Source organism: Pseudopipra pipra, chromosome 16, assembly GCF_036250125.1.
Source record: "Pseudopipra pipra isolate bDixPip1 chromosome 16, bDixPip1.hap1, whole genome shotgun sequence".
Taxonomy (NCBI): domain Eukaryota; kingdom Metazoa; phylum Chordata; class Aves; order Passeriformes; family Pipridae; genus Pseudopipra; species Pseudopipra pipra.
Genome location: NC_087564.1, coordinates 11,755,791 through 11,777,545, shown reverse-complemented (window position 1 = coordinate 11,777,545; position 21,755 = coordinate 11,755,791). Strand labels below are relative to the sequence as shown.

Genomic DNA, 21,755 nt, shown 5'->3' with positions numbered 1-21,755 from the left:
GACTGCAGTGTTGATAAAACAGGCTGACTTGGGAGACATCTCTAGTGTATATTAAAGTAAAGCCAATCTCTGTAATTAATGGGATGATAAATCGAGGTTTAATTACTCAGAAGGCACCTTGGGTGAAAGATTCATGGTAATTGTTGTGTATCCTCTTGAAGGATTCACAGCACTGGCAGCTCCCTTTGTAGCAATAAAACACAGGGTGAGTGGCAGGCAGTCTCCCAGGACTTCTCTGCTAGGGACTAGTCCAGTTAAGGTAGCAAATGCAAAGAGGCAGTGGTGCTCTCCAGGCTTTTTATCACAATAAAAGCCCCTTCCCGAACCTTGAGGGATTCCTAAGCAGTGTGTCAGTTTGAGATCTAAGCACTTAGCATCAAATCAAGAGTCCATTGGAGGAGATGTCCCTTATAGGCAGCTTCCTCCTGCTGCAGCCATGTGGAGGCGCATTTCCTACCATTTTTCCACTTGATTGCTTCACGTAGCATAACACCCTTCTCCTGGGTTCTGTACAGAATATAAGATGTGTGCATGTGGGGAAATGGATGCTATAGCTTTGAATTTTGTAGTGTTGTTAAAAGATGGGCTGAGCAAAAGAAAAATCCATCTCACCGAGACATGGCTGTTTTCCTTATTCTCCACTTTACTGTCCTTTGGTCTGCTGGGGCCAGGAAGAGAGGAATCTAGCTTGCCTGCTTCTTTACTCTGCCTGCTTAATTCACTTTTTAATTAACCTTTTCAATTCACTTAGTTTGGCTAGCACTGTAAATACAGCACGAGGGCTCTGTGCCGATGACATATAAGAAAGCACATGTTTTCTTCCCCTACACAGAGCTGAAGAAGCAAGTGGAAAGCGCAGAACTGAAAAACCAGCGCCTGAAAGAACTTTTCCAGACCAAGATCCAGGAGTTCCGCAAGGTGTGCTACACACTCACGGGGTACCAGATCGACATCACCATGGAGAACCAGTATCGACTCAGCTCCATCTATGCCGAGCACCAAGGGGACTGCCTGCTTTTTAAGGTAGGTCTGCACACCCCTCGCTGCACCTGCTTCCTCGAGTTCGTGGTTTTCAAGGTGCCAGTTTGTATTTGCTCTTTGTCAGTGCTTAGACTGGGAAGTCACTGCCCCGTGGTATGTGCAGAGTGTTCCTTGTGAGGGAAGCAAGGATCCTTTCTTCTATTAAAAAATGAAAGGTTTGACATCTGGTCTCCCACTTATATATCAAAGTCTTGATAAAGAGAAGAGACTATATATGCATAATACCTAAGGCATCTGGCCTTGCACTTCACCTTTTTATAGTACCAGTTATATGCCGCAGTAATAAAACCGTATGTAACCATCAAGGTTTCCTCCTTACTTCACTATAAGATATATGGCCCTGCATTTTTTTTGCTATCCTCTAACTTGTTTGCCTGTCATCATCTTGTCTTTATGTAAATTGGAATCCCTTTTGAGCAGCAACTCATCCCGGTGTGTGTGAAGTGCCATTTATGTGAACAGCACAGATGAGCAGCAATAACAGTCTGTCTTCTGTCAGTTGGGTACTCTTATTGGTCTGGCTAGGTGGGCTGCTGTTGGATTGTGGCTTGATATAGGTGCTGTTTTTCTTCTGTGTTACCTTCCAGCAGCACAGTTGGGCTGATGTGTTAGAGAGCTGAGGTGTGACATTAGAGTCACGAAGCTGTTAAGTTCCACCTTTACATTGGTTCAAGTGTCAACAGCACAAGTTTGCAGGTCAGCAGGAGAACTTTCTTCTTCTTGGTGGCAAACACAACTGCACTTAAAATCATACCTGTCTCCCACTGATCCCCCTAGGGCAAGTCTCCTTTAAGAGAAGGAAGAGGGTTTTGGAGGTGTTCAGTACAAGAGGGAACTCAACAAGCAGGAAATGGGAAAGTTCTGTTTCTAGACTATGTGCCACCTGTGGACTGCTGCAGGATTGTTTCTCTAGATAACAGGACTAATGCTTTCCTGTTCTGCAACTTTAGAGCCTCAGGAAAAAAAAAAGAAAAAAAAAGAAAACCAACAAATAAAGCAAGTGAGGGTATGTATAAGACAGCACCTAGGATCCTTAGTAAAACTAGGAAAATATCCCCAAAACAGTTGTATTGCTTGGCCTTATGAGGCTTCTGGACTAAGGCAAATGGCAGCAACAAAAGAAAGCTCAGTGCCCAGGGAGGAGGATAATGCTGTTGGATTTAAGATGCTGCCCTTGAATCCTGAAAACAGTTCTCTGTTGGGATGGTGCGATGCTGCTCTAACACCTCCAGAGACCTGTGCTCACACATGTGGTGTTAAATGCTTAGTGCATGAAACTTCAGCAGACTCCTGGAGATGTCTGTTGGATGCCATGGCCAGACAGTACAAGTTGCAGTTCTTTGTGTGCTGTAGGAGAGATGGCATGCTTGGAGAAAGTTAAGAAAATACGAGAAAATTGTGTACAGGCCACATGAACAAGAACTGTTCATGTGTCCAGTAGGACCAAACTCTCCTTCATGGCATAACAATGTAAATAATTTATATGCAGAAGAGTGGATAATAAAGTAGAGATTCCTCTTGCTTTCTCTTCTTCACTGGAGTCTTTATTCCCAAGTATGTCCTGAGGATGAAGGTGAGTGTCACCAGGTAGAGCAGATCTCACATTTCCCAGAGCCAAGGATGGATTGTTTATTGATTCTTGGCATTCTCAGCCTCTCTTACCTCTTCGGACAGGAGAAGCAGATTTGCTAATTAGAACCTGAACAAGAAAATCTCAGACTCTTTCTCCCTGTTCAGTAAATATCAGACAATTCCTACCATCTGCAGCTTCGAATAGTAGTAGAATATAAACAACAAATTATTTCCTTGCTGAGTCCAGGCAGCTGGTTCTCATGTGTGTATCAAGGTTTGAATCCTGACTGTGGCTTCCAGCAGGGTTATGTGTTTATGCTGTGGAATTTCTGAGCCATAGCAGACTGTGGGTGTTTGTGTGCATTTCATTAACCCGAAGGGGTCACAAAGCAGGGAATGCTATTTGTATTTGTTCCATTCAAGCAGTTTATGGAACACGGTCTGTATAATTAAACCAGAGAAGTCCCCTGGCAGTTTACAAGCTTCTGTAGCTCACCTGTAAACTTCAGAGCATGTTTCAGTAGCACTGCTGGTGGCATTTAATTTTAAGTGAGGCTTCAGTAGCAGGTATGCAGTAGGAGCCACTGTAATGCAACCCCTTCAAAGCAAAATGAAGATGAAAGATAGGCTTGGTTTTCCTGACCAAGGTGTGCTGTTACTGTAGTGGAGCTTATTATCTACCTGTTGTATGTGTCCAGCCAGTTTGCATTAATTGAGATTACAGTTCCCGTGAAAGGGTTAATCACAGTGCCCTGCTGTGAATGTCAATGCTGCATCTATAAATGAGCACTGAATTCCAGTGAAACCCTATCAGTATTTATTGGCAATCCCCATTGATGCAACAGATGAGTTCATCAGCTTGAAGGATGTTCCAGTGATTTTCAGACCCTCTGTGAGTGTGTGGGCAGCAAGGCACATCTCAGGCTTCACAGCTCGCTCCTGCTTCTTTGCTCTTTTTTATTCTTTTAATTAAATGCTGTGGAAAGCAGCGTTACAGATTCCTCAGCAGGAGTTTAGTTTCTGATGATTTTTTTTTCTTGTGGGCTGTAATGCATTATAGTTATTGGGGCACTTGACAGTTTTGTATTCTATTGCTGTTGCTGGTACACTGAATGTGTCCGGCTGTGACAAAGGCTTTGTGTTCTGCGTGATGCTTGACTGGTGTGTCTAGACCAGCCCACCCGTCAGATATCCAGGGACTGCATCGACTCCCTTTGTAACAAGTCATTAAAGAGATCTGTTAAAACAAACAAACAAACATTGCCAGGGAGCCTCAGAATCAGCTTAGCCAGCTCAGAATGAGGAGGTGGCACATCAGGCTGTCATTGCTTGGCTGCATGTACATCGTGCTGTTTACCCTTGTCTCTGGCTAGGTCCTGAATGGGAGTAAGGAAATGAGGTCTTTAGAAAGGCAATGACAATTGTTTCAGACAAAGAAAGTCCTTCAGTAAACAGAAAGACTGGTCAAATTTGAAGAGGAGATGATTTGGAGACACTTGTACAAATGAACAAACAGTGGAGAGAAATTAAATCACAGGCTTTTTCTTTTTGTGTGCCTAAAGACACAGTCCCAGCCAAAGCATGTGAAGCCAATCAATTTAAAAGAAAATGAGTAGAAATCCTTTTATTTGATAGACCCTATGGCTTCAAGGAACTACCGAGAGCAGGAGCCTACTACATCTTCTAAAATGTTGAGATATCTTTGTGGATAAATAATAATACCTAGTTTTACATTAAATGGTCACATTTACCTTAAATAGGGACATTCAGAGCTCTCTGCTTAGAGGTGTAAAGGCATCTTCTTACTACAGAGGTTAGCCAATGCTGCCAATTTTTTGGGTTGTGTCTACATATGGTTTTGCTGCCACTGTACTTGACAACATTTGACTCCATCCTCTGGAAATATTTGGGAATGAAGACTTGAATGAAGAAGAGAGAGCAAGAAGCATCCTGAGAGAGAGCAATCTGTTCTTGATTATTCTCTGTGCTTCAGGTAAACTGTTTCCTGTGTTGTGGCATGAAAGTAGGGCTGGTCACTTTGAAAGGATCTTAGGCTGAACAGGCGATCGATCTGATCCTTTGATGGCTACATCAAATTTGTCATTGCAGTCTTTCTTGTCTGAGATGCCCCTGCTTTCTCGGAAAGGAGTGCTCAGATTTCTTAGTAATTCATATATAAATTATTTGGGTATGAATTGGTTGGTAAGGAAGTTAAACCAGTCAAACTTTCTAGTATCACAGCAGTGTTATGTGCCTGAGGTCCTAAATAATCCAGTCCAAAAGACAGATATTTTATATATCCCTCAGAGCCCAGCCTTGCCAAGTACAAAATTCTCTCTGCTTCCAGGTCTCACCTATGTTGTTATTTTCTGTCAAAATTATCAAATGAAAACCCAAACAACAGCAGTAGTTCATTGAAGAGCATTCCCAGGTTGATAGACTGTATTCCTTGAAAGAGAATACCCAAGATACCAGGCAGCAAACAAAACCAGAAGCATCTTGACATAGCTTGAGAATGTGGCCAGCTCCAGGGCTGGCACTTCTTGCTGCAAAATAAAACCTTTATTGGTGTCCTGTTGGATTGGTGATATGGTCATAAAATGAAATAAAATCAACAGCTTTTCTGCAACCTGATAAATGAACAGCTGGTGTGCACACAGTCTTGGCACACATCTTTAAGGTGTTAAGTAGAGAATTAGTTTGCAGATCTGTAAAGGCAACTGTTGCTATCAAACTTCAGGGCCACCTGAAAAATAAACACTTCTTTCTGATATGGGTCACTGTGGGTGCAAAGGCTGAACATAGGGTTGAAAAGGATGTGAGCTATTCCCTTCCTTTGTATGAAAGAAGGGTCTGGTGGAAGGACAGACACCACCTTTAACTTCCCAGTTCTCCTTTGCTTGTCCCATGGCTCGCACACCTCGCTGTCCTCTTGCTTCTGTATTGACAAGGTGTGTAAAAAGCAACAGGGCAGCAGTGAGCACAAGATGTAGGAGTTTAATTCTTTTTTCTTGAGGAGAGAAATGAGGCTGGATTGAATAAGAAAGAACTTGGAGGCTATTTTTCAAACACGAAGTGATGCTGACAAACTGCCAGCTGAAAGGGAGAGGCAAAACTCGTGTGCTTAAACATGCAGAGAGAGTCTGGTCTCCTGAGATTCCAGCACAGTCTGAGTATCAGTTTGGCCAGGGCGCACTGGTGAATGATGTACACCTCAGATTTAGCAGGATGGTTAATGCAGGGATTGCTTTTATTCTCCCAAGTGCTCTTGTTTCATCTTGAAGCTGACAGCACTGTTGGGAGCTGTGATTTTGAGTCCGCGTGCTTGGCATGTGTGCAGTTTCAGTTATTCCTCCTTGAACCCAGCAGAGTATCTCAGAGAAGCATGTCCTAGCTGTTTGTTTCCCTTTGTATCTCTATCTTCTCCCCTCTCCTCCTTCTCACCCTTGATGAGTCTCGAGGGGAGAAGGAAATCACAATTTTGATGGAGTGCTATTCTTCCAGCAGCCGTCTCGCACTCTTGCACACACAATCAAAACTAACAATGGGGCTCATCGGTGGAGCAGGCCAGGCAGCGAGAGATTGATTAGAGACTGTAGGCCTCTCTTAACTCCTCGTTCTTGTTAATTACAAGTTATTTTATTTTTATATTTTGTTTTCAATTTGCCCATTGGTTGTTGGAGACCTGATTTCTTCTCAGCTCCAGGAGCGCCTGCCGTTGCTGTGTGAGCGTGACGCCTTCCTGACGGATGGTTGCTGGGATTCCTGGAAGGGTCAGCAAGGACCCAGCGTGGGTTGCATCAATCAGCAGCCTTAAAAAGGACCTGTTGAGCAATTTATGGTGCTACAGCACCAAATTAGAATCATAGAATCATAGAATCATAGAATCGATTGGGTTGGAAAAGACCTCCGAGATCATCGAGTCCAACCCTTGGTCCAAATCCAGTCCATTTATTAGATCATGGCACTCAGTGCCACATCCAATCTGCGTTTAAAAATCTCCAGGGATGGTGAATCCACCACCTCTCTGGGCAGCCCATTCCAATGCCTGATCACTCTCTCTGTAAAGAATTTTCTCCTGATATCCAACTTAAATTTCCCCTGGCGGAGCTTAAGCCCGTGCCCCCTTGTCCTATTGCTGAGTGCCTGAGAGAAGAGACCAACCCCCACCTGGCTAGAACTTCCCTTCAGGTAGTTATAGACGGTGATGAGGTCACCTCTGAGCCTCCTCTTCTCCAGGCTAAACAACCCCAGCTCCCTCAGCCTCTCCCCATAGGACTTATGCTCCAGTCCCTTCACCAGCCTTGTCGCTCTTCTCTGGACCCGCTCCAGCACCTCAATATCCTTTCTGAACTGAGGGGCCCAGAACTGAACACAATACTCAAGGTGTGGCCTCACCAACGCAGAGTACAGGGGAAGGATCACTTCCCTGCTCCTGCTGGCCACGCTATTTTTGATACAGGACAAGATCCCATTGGCCTTCTTGGCCACCTGGGCACACTGTTGGCTCATGTTGAGCTTCCTGTCAATTAGTACCCCCAGGTCCCTTTCTGCCTGGCTGCTCTTCAGCCACTCTTTGCCCAGCCTGTAGCACTGCATGGGGTTGTTGTGGCCAAAGTGCAGGACCCGGCACTTGGCTTTATTGAACTTCATCCCATTGGAATCAGCCCATCTCTCAAGTCTATCCAGATCCCTCTGCAGAGCCCTCCTGCCTTCCAGCAGGTCGACACTCCCTCCCAATTTAGTGTCATCAGCAAATTTGCTGATGATACACTCAATCCCCTCATCTAAATCATCAATAAAGATGTTAAACAGGACTGGGCCCAACACTGATCCCTGGGGAACACCACTGGTGACCGGCCGCCAGCTGGATGCAGCTCCATTCACCAGCACTCTCTGGGCCCGACCCTCCAGCCAGTTCCTAATCCAGGAGAGGGTATACTTGTCCAAGCCATGGGCTACCAGCTTTTCCAGGAGTATATTATGGGAGACAGTGTCAAAGGCCTTGCTGAAGTCTAGATAGACCACATCTACAGCCTTCCCCTCATCCACCAGGTGGGTCACCTGATCGTAAAAAGAGATCAGGTTGGTCAGACAGGACCTGCCCCTCCTAAACCCATGCTGGCTGGGTCTAATCCCTTGTCCATCCTGAAGGTGCTGTGTGATTGCACTCAGGATGATCTGTTCCATAACCCTGCCAGGCACCGAGGTCAGGCTGACAGGCCTATAGTTGCCAGGGTCCTGCTTGCAGCCTTTTTTGTGGATTGGAGTGACATTCGCCAACCTCCAATCATTTGGGACCTTCCCAGAGAGCCAGGACTGTTGGAAGATGATGGAGAGCGGTTTGGCAAGCTCTTCTGCCAGCTCCCTCATCACCCTGGGATGGATCCCGTCTGGTCCCATAGACTTGTTGGGATCCAGCTGGCTCAGTAAGTCGATAACTACATCCTCCTGGAATACAGGAGGGCTATTCAGGTCTCTGTCTCTGTCTATCTGCTCTAGAGGCCAGTTGTCCTGAGGGCCACCTGTCTTACTGCTAAAAACTGAGGCAAAGTAGGTGTTAAGTACCTCAGCCTTCTCCTCATCTTTGTTAACTATATTTCCCTCAAAGTCCAACAGAGAACTGAGGTTTTCCTTGCCTCTCCTTTTGCTATTAATGTATTTATAAAAGGACTTTTTGTTATCCCTAACTGAATTAGCCAAATTAACTTCAAATTCCACTTTTCTTTCCCTAATTTTTTTCCTGCATGACCTGGCTCTCTTCGTAAATTCTTCATAAGTAACCAGCCCTTTTTTCCACAGTCTGTAAACTTTCTTTTTATCCCTGATTTCTTTTAGAACCTCCCTATTTAACCAAGCCGGCCGTCTTCCCCTCCGGCTGGCCTTTCGGCACACTGGTATAGCCTGTTCCTGTGTGCTCAAAATTGCCTGCTTGAAGCATGTCCATCCCTCCTGGACCCCCCTGCCTTTAAGGGTTGTTTCCCAGGGTATGCCTTGAATTAGTTTTTTGAATAGGCCAAAATCTGCCCTCCGGAAGTCCAGAGTAGAGGTTTTAATGATGGCTCTCCTTACATCCCTGAGGATTGAAAATTCAATTATTTCGTGGTCACTATGCCCCAGGCGGCCTCCAACCACTACATCATCCACCAGCCCCTCTCTGTTTGTAAACAGTAGGTCTAGTGGGGCCTTACCCCTGGTAGGCTCATTTACCAGTTGATGAAGGAAATTATCCTCTATACACTCCAGGAACCTCCTTGACTGCCTCTTCTCTGCAGTATGAAGCTCCCAGCAGATATCCGGCAGGTTAAAGTCACCCACAAGCACAAGGGCTGGAGCTTTTGAGACAATTCTGTATTTGAACTTCCTACTCATCATTTTGTATCAGATATTGTAGCAGCCTGTGTTGTGTTACGACCTAACTTTAATTCTCACTACTGTCTTCATCTTATTCTGTCCTTTCTCATACCTTTTTTCTTTCTTAGTTTTTCTCTTACTACATATGCTTCCCTGAAAAACTGCCTATTCCCTAGTGCAGATGCTGTTGTGAGGATAAATGGGCTGTGCTGTTGGGGAACATAGAGCACCTCTGGGATGGGGAATACACTCCCCTGTTACCCACTGGTCTGGCACAATACCCATTTCCAGCATGGTGGTACCACTCGTTCCCCTCCCTGCCGTGCCTCTGAGTCTGCCAGGGTAGACCCAGCCATGCAGGTAATTAATGCTGATGATGATGGAGGATGATTCCAGTGACTGAGTCTTTCCTGACTAGCTGGAGGTTGGTACGTGTGAGGAAGGTCAGAGTTTTGTCTTGCTGATGGATGTGTCCTCCCTTACACCGTGAGGCAGATACATGATCTGTCACTTCACATAAGCAGGCCTAGTTTTGGACAGGAAACATGAGGTTGGCTCTCAGCTGCCATCTGAGATTCAGGCTGTCCCTCTGCAATTCCCTATTTGCTTTGTGATCATCATGTTGGCCACCAAGTTGTTCTTGCAGTTTCCTTCTCTTCTTGAACTCTGTCAGGCCTGGTGCTGTGGCCACCTCCCTGGGAAGCCTGTTCTGGTGCCCAACCACCCTCTGGATGAAGAACCTTTTCCTAATATCCAACCTAAACCTCCCCAACACAACTCCAGGCCATGATTCTGCCATAACAATAAGAAACAAAATTAATGGAATACACCCTTTTAAAATAAGTTTGCGATTCATCTCCCTCCAAATCCCCTTCATTAAAATCTTTTATTTAATAAAATGAGAGTGACAACCTGTGCTTTCTAGGGAGAGTCCTGTGCACCAACATGGAGCACAGGTCACTAATGAGAACTTAATTAAACCAGAGCATCCAGGCTGGTGTGGCAATGTGTGTGACCCTGGAGGGACATGTGCTGGGCATGGGGCAGGTGCTGCCTGTGCCCAAACCAGGCAGCCTCTGACTCCAACCTTGTGCCATTGGCAGAGCTGGCAGCCCTGCCCAGCCCGAGCCCCAGACAGCACAGAGGGGCTGCTGTGTCAGTGCCAGTGAGCAGGAAGCAGAGAAGGCCCTGGCTGCCTTACCTGCTATAAAAAAACCCCTCTCCTTCCTTTCTCCCCCCCGCCATGTCCCCAACACCCGCGTGATTGCAAATTGCTGGAGAAGAGTTGTTCTTGTCGCTGGCTGTGCCCGGTGTCCCCATGGGAGGTCTCGGGAGAGCAGGATGTCTGTGTCCGCCTGCTGCTGTGTTTGAACAGCTTACAAAGGACTGTGTGGGCTGGCAGGAAAGTGTTTACGCACTGTGAGACCAAGACAGTTGTTAAATAACAGATAAAGCAGAGGGGACATAACCAAAACCCCTCCTGGATTCCCATTCCCATCTCTGCCAATAAATCGCCACATGGCTTTGCTCTAAGGTCACTCGACCTCATGGTTTTCTCTGTCCCTCTCACCTGGGTGCAGGATATTACCATTCATGGACTTCCACAGGGGTTTGGGAAGCTTTTCAAAATGTCCTGCGGTGGGGAAGCTGTGTGTGGACGGGTTGGAGATGTAACCAGGACAGCCAGCTTTTCTTATACGGCAGTGGATGCAGGAAATTGTCCCTCAGGCCTGGGGTGCAGCTGGTGGGGGTCGGGGGCTTGGAGCAGCACTGCTGTCCCTTTCCTTTTCTGCAGGTACCCACCACTTTCGACTGGCACTAAATCTTTTCATATTATTTTATTTATTTATTTATTTATTTATTTATTTATTTATTTTGAGTCTCTGGTAGTTTCAAAAGATGTTCTACTTAGAGCCTGTGTGATCAGCACTCTTTAAGGAAAAGGCAATGCCTTGGAGCCAGGGCGATGGGGGAATACCAAGCCTCGCTGCAGCACACATGAAATGGGTGTTTTGCAAAGCAGCTTTTGATGCACGGCTGTTGCTGTCCCTGGCTGCTCTGTTGTGACTTTGCAGAACACGCAGAGCCCTGTCAGCAAACCACAAGCCACTGGTCGCTTGCATATGGTTCTGTTCAAAGCTGCACATGAAAAGGAGTGGAAATTGCTGGAGGTTTTTATCCTTTTGTGGAGGAAAAGTCTGGAGTTTCTGGGTACCCAGCGTCTCAGCCACCTTCCCTGGCTGCTCTGCAGTCTCAGCTGTTTGACACAATTTGGGGCCAGGCCCCCTCTAATGCCTTGGGTCTGTTTTGGGCCTCTGTACAGATGTGGCTCTGCTCTGAGGCAGCACATCCAGCCACAGCAAGACTGTCATGACATCATCTTCTGTGCCATCCCTGTGTGACAAATGCTGTCAGGGACTTCAGCACCTTTCCCCGACTTGTGATTTGCATGGACACTGCTGAAGCCTCTCTTTAGCTGGCTCTGAGGGGTGGTTGGTGGTGCTTTTGTACCACTCCTTCACCTTTTCCCTGTATGTTCCAGGAACAGGTTTGTGAGAGGACCTCTAGGAAATGCAGTTAGCTCCAGGAAACAGCTCTGAGGTGAAGTGCAGCTGAAGTACACCCACCAGCATGTGAGTGCCCAGGTCATGGCAGCACAGCTCAGCCTGCACAAAGCCACCAGCAGGAGTGGGTGGCAGCTGCTGCTTCTCTTCTGTCTTGAGTAAGCAGCACCTTGTTTAAATACAAATATAATTAGGACCTATCTATCACTTTGGGAGTTTATAGCTACTGCCCGTGCTTGACTGGGGCAGATTTTCTAACCTTCAAGGAGGGGAGAGGATGTGCTTTTGTGTGTATAAAAATTGTTCACAAGTAGGGAAACACGGCACAAGATTACTGTGCTGGTGTGGTCTTGGGACATCTATCGCCTCCATCTGAAAAGTGGATCTGGGCTCATATAAAGGTCTTCTCCTTTATTTGTTGTGAATTTAAATGCTTGTGCTGTGCCCTGATTTAGGATCTTTGAGTCAAAACGTTTCAGCCTGGTTTGGGTAATGAGGTGGTTGGACCTTTCCCATGAGGTTTGGCAGGTGAGTGTGAAGGGATGCAATGGAGGACTAGTGAGGAGCAGAGAATGGGGTGTTGTGGTCACAGGTCCCCTTTGGCAGCCAAAGGGCCATCATCAGGGGTGAGACAAGAGCTCACAGCCTTACAATTCCTCTATCATCCTTGTATTTCTTCCACACTTCACAGTCTAAATGCTCAATTCTTACATGGTTCTTAACCATGAAGTTACCATTGCATAAACCATTTAATGTGCTTTCTCTCAAACTGGCTTGCCAGCTTAAGATAAGAACCCATATTCCAAAGCTTTTTAGGCAGCTCTTCTTCATAGGATCCCAGTCTCTGTCATGTTTTCCCTGAGACCTTCATCTAAACAGAGGTCTCTTACTGTAATTTTTTTTTTTTGAGAAACCACTTGTAGAAAAGCAAAAATACTAACTACTGTGAGTGTACCTTCTGATTTGCTCCAAGACATGCCACCACTGTTTGGAGGCAGTTACTGCTGGAGAGGGTTGAAGCACATCAGGCTCTCAGTGGTGGCATTTCCTGAAAATTTGATGCACTTCACAGCATCAAGGAGTCTTAAGCATGATGTGCCATGCAGGCTCTCCAGACCATAACATGTCCCATCAGTGGTGCAGTATGGTTCTCTTAATGCTGCTGTTCTTACCATGGTGCTCTGTCTGTGGAACAGTGGCAGAAAGCAGCAGTACCCTGAAAATCCTTCCAGAAAGCTTCGTTGTGGGGACTAACTGCTGGGATTCTGGTGGAATTCTACCCAATGCTACAGAGCAATAGTTCTTGCAGCTCAGCTCTTCACATTCTGTAAACTTAAGGAATTAATACTTCACATGGATACAGCTTAGTAATTTAATATTAGGGATAATATTAAGGATTTAATAATGTATCAACTGTCTTTATTTGTATTCATGGAAATGGTAAAAAACCCTCTCCTGTTCTCACATTTGCTTCAAACAGACAAGTACATGAATTGTTGTAGCTCCACACAAAAACCATTCACTCTGTCCCATGTGAATGTTAGCACTATGAGCAGGTAACTTAGTACTATTTTAGGCTTTTGGATTTAATGTATTTTCCTTTTTGCTACTTGCATGAGAACGTCCTTTGAGAAAGAAGTACTGAAAAGTGTTTTATGTCAAATCTGTCTTATAAGGATTCGTAGCTAAATCACATCCCTGCTTTCTCCTCCACAGGGGAAGCAGGGAATTTGAGAGCTGAGGATGACCTCCAGCTTTGGTAACTCCCAAGATTATCTTTTGATGGCATCTTTAGCTTCCAGAAGAAGACAAGCCTGTCTGCCTGTGTCTTGGAGGGAATATATCAAACTGAGGCTTGAAAATTTTAATTTGTCCCTAATCTGTTTCAGCTAGAGCAGGTAGCTGATAGCAGTGGATCTATCTCAGCCGTGTTCTGCAGAGCTGACATAAATTTCAACCTTTAAGTGAAGGGTTTGTCTGTCTTAATGGAAGGCTCTGGGGAGCGTTTCATGTGCTAGCTGTCACTTTGCATTTCTGGGATGTATCCGGCTCTGGAGAGGGGACTGTCTGCAGATGATTTTTATGTGAAGTAAATAGTGGAGAGCAGCACAAGGTGGGGTTTATAATCGTGTCAGTGCCTTCAGTGACTTCCATGTGTGATGTAGTTATGATGAATCTGCAGCAAGGGTTACCATCAGCTGTCAGTTTGCTGGTCCCTGTGAAGCTTCTTGTGTTTGTGGGTGTTGAAAAGGCCCAGCTGACAGTTGCAGGGAGGCCCAGAGGTTTTGGACATGTGTGTAAACAGCTGTCTCTTGCTGTGCTTCTCTGGAGGTTGTCAGACATCTGTGTCTGTCTCTGTCAGGCAAGAATCACACCATGTTGTCCTGGGAAAGCACAGGAGTTGTCCTTGGCTTTTTGGCAGAGTCGCTGCAGCCCAAAGTTGTTTTTCTTCATATAATTCCATTAGAGTGATGACAGTTTCAAGTTGGAACAGAAAAAGACCTGATGAAAGGACCACTCTGTAAGTGGGGAAGATAGACAGAGTGGAAGCAGTAACTAGCAAGGTAATAGACGGTGATGGATCTATAATCTCTGAGGCTGCTGTGTGCAGTAAATTCCTAAATAGTGTCCTTTCAGCCCTAACCTATTTATTTGCAAAGTGCTAAATTTAATTTTCCTTAGTCTGCAGGAAAGCAGCATCCCAGGAATAAACCTTTAGCCCAGCCAAGAAGCTGTGCCAAAGTGCTTGTTCCAGCATTTCCATTTCCTCCTTGCTCTGCGCAGAGCGTCAGGGCTGTGCACCCCAGCACATCATCTCTCAGGTGTGTTGGTGTCACAAGGCTGGAGAGGTGGGATGGATCCTGCTTTGGAGCCTGTTCATAAGGGGAGGTTTAATAGCAGGTTCAGTAAAACCACCTGGACTCTGTAAGAGCAAGATGAATGAATGTGTCCCGAGGTGGGAAGGCTGGCACATGAAAGCCTGTGAGGGAGCTAATCCTACACGTACTGATGCTCTGTCTGCCCTGTAGATACAGGGCTGAGTGCTAAAGGCTCAGCTCAGAATAACTTCAAGAGTTGAACAGCACATAAAAGCCCACGTATTCTGAAACCTCCACAAAGCTGCATCTTGAGGAAGAAAAGCACTGAGTTTTCCAAGCAGCCGACGTTCTGCACATTCACCCTGCAAACTTTCAGCAAATGCGGTGAAAAGTAGGTTTCCGTGCGTTGCTTTTTGTTCCTGGTAGCGCTGTGCTGGTGATACACACAGCGTGTGTTCTCCTGGAGATAGCAAAGAAGTTTTCCCCCCCAAATTCACAATTCAGTAGAGTTTTAGAAACTTTTTTTTTGCAGGCTTTTTGCCCGCTTTTTCCTTTTTGCCCTTTGATGGGCAGGGCAGCTCCGCTGCAGGTCAGGAAAGGACCTTCCTGAGCGGATACTGAATTTGCAGTGGGAGCCTATCTTTTTCTGAAATGAGGTGAAATTGCTGTCCAAGTGTGGGTACTTTGTGATCTGACACCCTTTCCTCACCCGTTCACCAGATTCCTTGAGTCTTGCTCTTTCTGCTAATAATGTGGGTACAGATGAGAAAATAGACATTTTTGGTGAGTTGAGATGGTCTCTGTAGGCCTTTCTCTGCTAATCTTTCATTTTAACCACAGTGTCGAAGAAAATTTCATTAGCCAAGCCAAAAGTCTCTCAGCCCACAGTCTTGATTGATGTACAGCACTGATCAGTATTTGCATTCTTTGGAGATTTTCCTCTACCCAAGGGGGGGGTCATGTAGAAAGCCACGAGTACTTGAGCCTTGGAAGAACCTGGGATTTACTCTCTGCACTGAATTGAGCATTGGTAGAGTATTAAACTGAAATGGCTCCTCCACCAAACCAGAACTTAATCAACTTAAAACCACGTTTTTCTACCAGATTTTCCCCCTTGAGCCAGATCTACAGGGAGGCTTCTCATGCAGGGGGTAAGCAGGCAGCATACCAAAGGCCTTCAGACTGCAAAGGGGCATCTCCAGCTTGCCTGAGCTGCTTCCATTACTCAGGGACTGAAATTTTAATCATTGAATTAATTTTTCAGAAACTGAAGTGCAAATCTGTACCCCCAGCAGCATTAATAATGAATGCAGGGAAGAGAGACATTAGGAGACAGAAGGGCTAGGAAATTTAGGGTTGCAGAAGGAATGTTTCTGGGGGGTTATTATTTTGAAGACATAATATATGGGTTGTATTTCCTTGTCCCTGGGCCTTTTTACTTGTCTTGCCCATTCTGTGTCCAACAGAGTCTGCTTTATTTCTGTCCAAGGCATCTTTCCAGTACTTTTCCTTCCTGCTTCTCTTCACCTGGATTTTCTTTTCCAGGGTGGATAGCGACTCTGTACACATAGGACCCCACTCCTCATCTCCAGAGCAGTCCTTGAAGCACTGGAGGGCTCTGGTCACATCCAGGGGAGTGAAGCAGCTGACTGCAGGTCTCACGTGCTTGTCAGGTTTAAAGAAGATGAGGTCTGAACTAGAGCCCAGATGCCAGAGCTTTCTGCCTTGCTTTTGGCTCCTTCCTTCCTCTCTCAGAAAGCACACAGGGTTGTTGTTTTTTTTTTTTTTCCTAATTAAAAGTATTATATACCAGAAGATTAATTAGAAATGAAAGTGATTTTTTTTTCCCTCCCTTTTCTGTCAGTGGAAAAGGCCTGTGCCAGGCAACTGCCGGAGGGAGCTGGGATTTCTCCCTTTAATGGATTCCAGGCAATTTGCCTCTGGACAGCTATCTTATAAATAATGAATGTTTGCACAGATTCTCCCAATTCTCAGACAGCGCAGGTGGTCTTCATTTCAACCATCTCAAACAACTCTGGAAACAGCAGGGTGTTCCCATCCTCGGTCACCACATGAAAGGACAATAGCTCACATTGCCCCTCCCTGCTCCTTGCATGCATCATGAAGACCCCCTATGGTTATGGATTTGTATCTTTGTTCATTTGAAGTCCCATCGAGCCATCACAGCCACGCTCTGCACTTCCTCCTCCCTGTCTCACAGCACTGCCAGCCAAACCTCCCGGTGCTCCGATGGGCCGAGGTTCTCGGAAGCGCGTAGGAATGTTGCCAGCAGACAAGGCTCTGTGTGAACATGTGCATGATTGCAGGACATTTTCAAGGCCTTTGTGCTCCCCTCCAAGGCTCACAGTAAGAGGATCATTCTTTGAATTGTTGTATTAATCTTCAGAAATGAGGATTTGGTTCAATGGGTGCTCTGCAGAGACTGGCCTAGAGGAGAAATCCTCTCCCAGAAGGGAAGCTGTTATTGAGTTAAAAGCACCCCAGAGTGATTTATGCAGCACAGGGGCTTTAAAGTGGCAGTGGCAGTGGTGCAGGGATGAATCCCAGCCCCGAGGAGGATGACACAGCCTGAGGGTTTCTCTTCACACGGTGCCACTTGCCCTGTTTATTTCCTCTCTGTTCAAATGGAAGCGGTGACTGCAGGAAGATGAAGGTGAAGGTCCCCAGCTGCAGAGAGCTCCTGTGGTCAGCAGCCACCTGGCTCAGAGAGAGGCTGGGGATTGCTCCAAGAACCTTTTCTGTGGCTCTAAATACAGCAGCTAATGACACCTTCCACTCAGCGGGAAGAAAACAGAATTACTAAACTTGCAATTTGGCACAGTGGGAGTGCGAGTTTGTCCTGCCAGTTTCTTGTTGCTATATATTTCCAAGACTTTTTTTTTTCCCCTATTTTTTTTTTCTCCCAGGCAGGTGGAATCCAAATCAAGGGGTTCATTTTAAGGACTCAAATTATGCATATGGAAGGCACAGCCCCAAAAGGAAAAGACTGATTGCTGCTTATAAGTCATCTAGTATAAAAAGGAGAATGTGCAGGTTCTCTGGGAAATGCCACATGTCTTGGCCTTATGAGTAATGTGTAGTTATGTCCCACTAGGAGCCACATTCCCAGTTTGGTGTTGAAGGAGATGTATATATTTCCATCTAATTTTAATCATTTTGACTTATGGTTTAGCTTTGTGCTAGGCAGGCTGCACAGAGGTTCCAGGAGAATACTATTTTAGATGTCTTTGGGGGCAAAAGAAAGAAGACAACTGAAGGCAAGGTTAGAAATAAGTGAACATTTCCAGTTGAGCAAGTTTTATGGTCATGTGCTGTGGTAATTGAAGGTTTGCTGTTAAATGCTACAAATCCATGCTGGAGAAGAAAACCTGTCCCCAGTTTGAGATTGCTGCAGTGTGAGGAGGGAGAGCTCTTAGGGCAAGAGGTGCTGTTTCAAAGGAGCAATAATGACAGATTAGCAAGGCCCAGTTCTTTTGAGGTAGGGTTTGTTTTGTCGAGGAGCCATTCATCTCCAGGTTCATCCTGAAGATGCATGAAAAATGTAGCATAATTTCTCCAGCAGTGCCTGGAATGGACCTGTCAAGCTGAGCTTGCCCTGGTGCTGTTAGGGGTTGGGGAGTAAAACAAGTGAATACTGTGGAGGTAAAACTCTGCCTTTCTAGTTCCCCTTCTACACTTCTGTTGGCTTGTTACCAAATCTGTGTTATAGCACAGACAACCGTCACCAGCTCAGAGTAGTGAGATGTGCTCAAAGCTCATTTCTGCAGCCAGCATAGGAGTGCTTGGAGCAAGCAAAGGCACAGTTTCTGGAGCAGGGACTTGCTTTAATGTTCTTATCAACTGTTTTGCAGTCTTTGTTAAAAGAGGTCAAAGCTCATTCCCCTGGGTGGGGACTTCATGAGCACAGTACTTATTATTAGGGCAGTACCATATCTTGTAATTAGGGATGTAATTCCCATCTCTGTAGAGAGCCAGCCTGTAGCCTGGGTACCATTTAAGAGTTTCATGAGATGAATTAAGCAAGGATGGATTGAGCAATACAATGAATTTCAACAGAGATCGCTCGCCTGAAGTCCTGCAGGTGTTTCAGACGAGATATGAAAAGTAAATACCTTCCTTTTTTCTTCCATAGTAGGCAAGGAGAGTGGCATTGTTTTGGGGCCATGAAGTAGTGACCCTCTGATGACTTGGGGCCTGATTGTTTGAGAGGTTACATCATCCCCTGGTCCCTGCTAGAGCAGCTGGAAGAATCTCTTATTTCTTTTTCTGTCTGACTGAAGATTTTTACCTGCAAAGGACCTGTGTCTTAGAAAATTGCTGTTGCAGTACATCTGAAGAGTCAGATTTTGGCAAGCTTCAGAGTGTGATGTAAGAGATTCTTACTTAATTTAGCACTTTGTTAACTTTACTTTTTCTTCCTCCTTACCTACACGATTAGCAGTGCTTGTGTTATTCTGCATGGAGTTCTACAGTTTATGTGCTTTGTATAAAATGATTTAAATAAATCAATCAAGCTTGGAAAAAAGAGAAAGCAATCAACTTCGGGCTTAAAACAAGGAATAGGTGAAAGATTGAAAGAAAAGAAGGACAAAGAAGATGAATTGTGAAGAAAAACAGAAACAGAACTAGATACAGTGGTAAGACAGAAAAAACAAGGGAAGGCCAGACATGCAAGTTAATGCAATGTATTTTCCTCTTTAATTATATTCATTTGATGTAGATTTGTGCCAGGCACTTTACAGCAGTGTTAATGAGACGAAGGAAGAGTTGATATCCAAAGTGGTTTAAAAGATAGAACTTGAATCAAATTGCTGCTGTTCGCGGTGGGCATGGATATATTTAGCATCACAGCACACTGTATATAGGATGTGGTACAGTCTTACACGAAAGCTTTTGAAGGAAGATCTCAAAGCACATTGCATTCGTTCCTGCATAGTATTTCCCAAATTCCATTTCCCAAAATGTTGAGAGCTACAGTTGTCGGTTGTTGCTGTGTTCATATTTTTATACAGCACATGTCAACATGGAAGCTGAGTCACATGTCCACTGATGTGACTAGTCTTGCCATCTTCATGGAATTCTTGTTGTGCAGCTGTCTTTGCAAAAGGGGTTTAACTCCACTATGTTATCTTCAGGTGTAAAGCTCTTTATGGTGTCTCAGAGGAAGGAAACACTAATTCACCTTTTAAATGGAGCAGGGTCCCTCTGCAAATTTGCATTTGCCTTCCCTGCTTTCACACATCATCCTCCAGATGGATGATAGCTCGTTGCCCTCAGCCCCCCATAATCCTGTTAACAACCTTGCTCTAATGATGCACAAAGTGTTGAGAAGTCGTGTACTGCACTCTTGATTTCTCATCAGTGCAGCTTGCACCCCTTCATCCTGAAAAACCACAGGATAGATTTAACTGGGGAAAAGGAAAAGAAGAAGGTATTCCCAGGGATTACAGAAAATGTGCCTTCCTGTATGTATGGCTCAAAGAAGTGTAAGGCTCATGCACTCAGACAGCTATGTTACCAACAGGTAGGAAAAATGCTCTGGAATTATTCACACTGGCTCCTGGCAGGAGCTCAGAGTTCCGTGGGTTATCCACTGAGGCAGAGATGAGGTGAACAATAGGGGTTTAATCTAAGGAATGTTTTCCCTGCCTTCAGCACGTCTCTCCAGCTCCCATCTCCATTCCCTGATTGCAGTGTAATCTCACTCATTACTCCATGACCGTAACCTCCTCTCCCCAATTCAGCAGTGAAGAACCAGCAGCCAATTTGTGTCCAGAATTAAGGTTGTGACCCTCTCCACTTCCCTCTGCACTCGGCAGCTGTGGAAGGAGGTACACAAAGGCTCCGTACTAATTGTTAGAGAAGAAAAATTTCAGACCCTGAATTGTTTGCTGAGCTATTCTGTAGTTTATTTTTCTCTGTGCAGCAACAGTTTTCAGCAAAAGCAGACAACTGATTGCTCCTGGAGTTTATTGGAGGTGCCTGGTTTTAAAGGAGGCTGAAATATTGTGGGTGTCAGATGGGAGATAACTGGTCACTCTCCCCATGAGGAGATCTCATTGTCCTCAGTGCATTTCACCTGCTGTTTGGGAAACAACAGTCATACCTAGAGCTGTGGGTGACACTGCCTTTGCTCGGGCTGCTAATGCTTCAGGTGAATTGCTTGTTAGGGAAGGAAAAACTGTAGATTTCTTTTTGGAAAGAAGGATAGGATTATTCCCCTGGCTGAAAAAACCTGCAAGTTTGGGGCACAGTTGACCCATTTGTACTCACAAATGTACAACAACTTTGTAGGTGGTAATGACTTCTGTCAAACTCTTATTTGTTGCTTTGAACTATCAGCTTATAGAAGAACCACAAAGACTCCTTGTTGGTAGAAAGATGGCTCGAAGTTGCTGAATCATTACAAGCATCTTAGTGCAGAAGCAACTAATCTTTTTATCCAGTGCTAGCTTTGGGCTCTGCTTTCCCTCAGGACCTGGATGTTGTAGAAGAACAAGAAAATTAGTGCTAAAAAGATTACTTGGCTGTATGTGAAACGATCCTCTCTGCTCCCCACATCTCAGAGGGCTGCTGCTTGCAATGCTGAAATGTTGCAGTATGGAAAATATAGGTAAGATCTGGAGGAGCACCCAAGATGTCCACAAGGACACAGAGGGCACTTCCCATTGCTTTTCATTTACTAGAATATGTTGTGTGTACTCAAAACTGTGGGTAATTACACTTTGCAATGAAATCTATGAACATCTGTTCCTCTCCCTTTCCGTGCCAAGTCCCAACCTTCGGGAGACATGTTGTCTCCACAACAGTCAGATAGCACAGTTGCCCCCTAAACTAAGTAGAGGTTGCAAGGCAGGAGAAGAAATCTCTCAGGAAAAGGATTTTTCTTTTAAACTTCCAGCAACAGCCACGCAGGGAAGGGAAGAGGGGTGTAGACGTGGTGGCAAGAGCAGGGAAAGCACTGTGGTGCCCACACTGAGCAATGCCCAGTCCTGCCATGCCCTGTTGAGCGGGAGCAAGCCTGGTGCCATGCTATTCCCACATCCCTGGCTGCCTCTCAGCTGCAGCCCCCACTGGGATCTTACAGAGAGCAACAGCTCAGCCCTGTTCAGGAGCTGGATGTTGGGGGCAGAGCTCTGAAAGGAATACCAGCAAAAGTTCTCCAGATGAACGAGCCGACCTCCTCCTGTTTGTTTGGCAGAACCTCACCTGCACTGCCAGTTGAACTGCGTTGAGTGATGGATGATATTCGTGGATTAACAACTTCACTGGAGTTGGGTGTATACCTGACCATGGAGTACATAACTGAGTGTCTCAATCAACAACAAAAAGGTTTTCCATGCCTCCTGTTATAGCAGAAGTTTGAAAGTCTGGTGGAATCCTC

At 45.4% G+C, this 21,755-nt stretch overlaps 1 protein-coding gene across 4 annotated transcripts in view; it reads left to right on the top strand.

Moving 5' to 3' along the window:
• MAD1L1 (mitotic arrest deficient 1 like 1) overlaps positions 1 to 21,755 on the top strand; it is a 354,867-nt gene that overhangs the window by 261,672 nt on the left and 71,440 nt on the right. For all 4 annotated transcript variants that reach the window (XM_064673155.1, XM_064673156.1, XM_064673158.1 and 1 more), the window contains one exon: positions 833 to 1,023. In XM_064673155.1, coding sequence (XP_064529225.1) covers positions 833 to 1,023 — 191 coding nt within the window. The remainder of the gene's footprint in view (positions 1 to 832; positions 1,024 to 21,755) is intronic.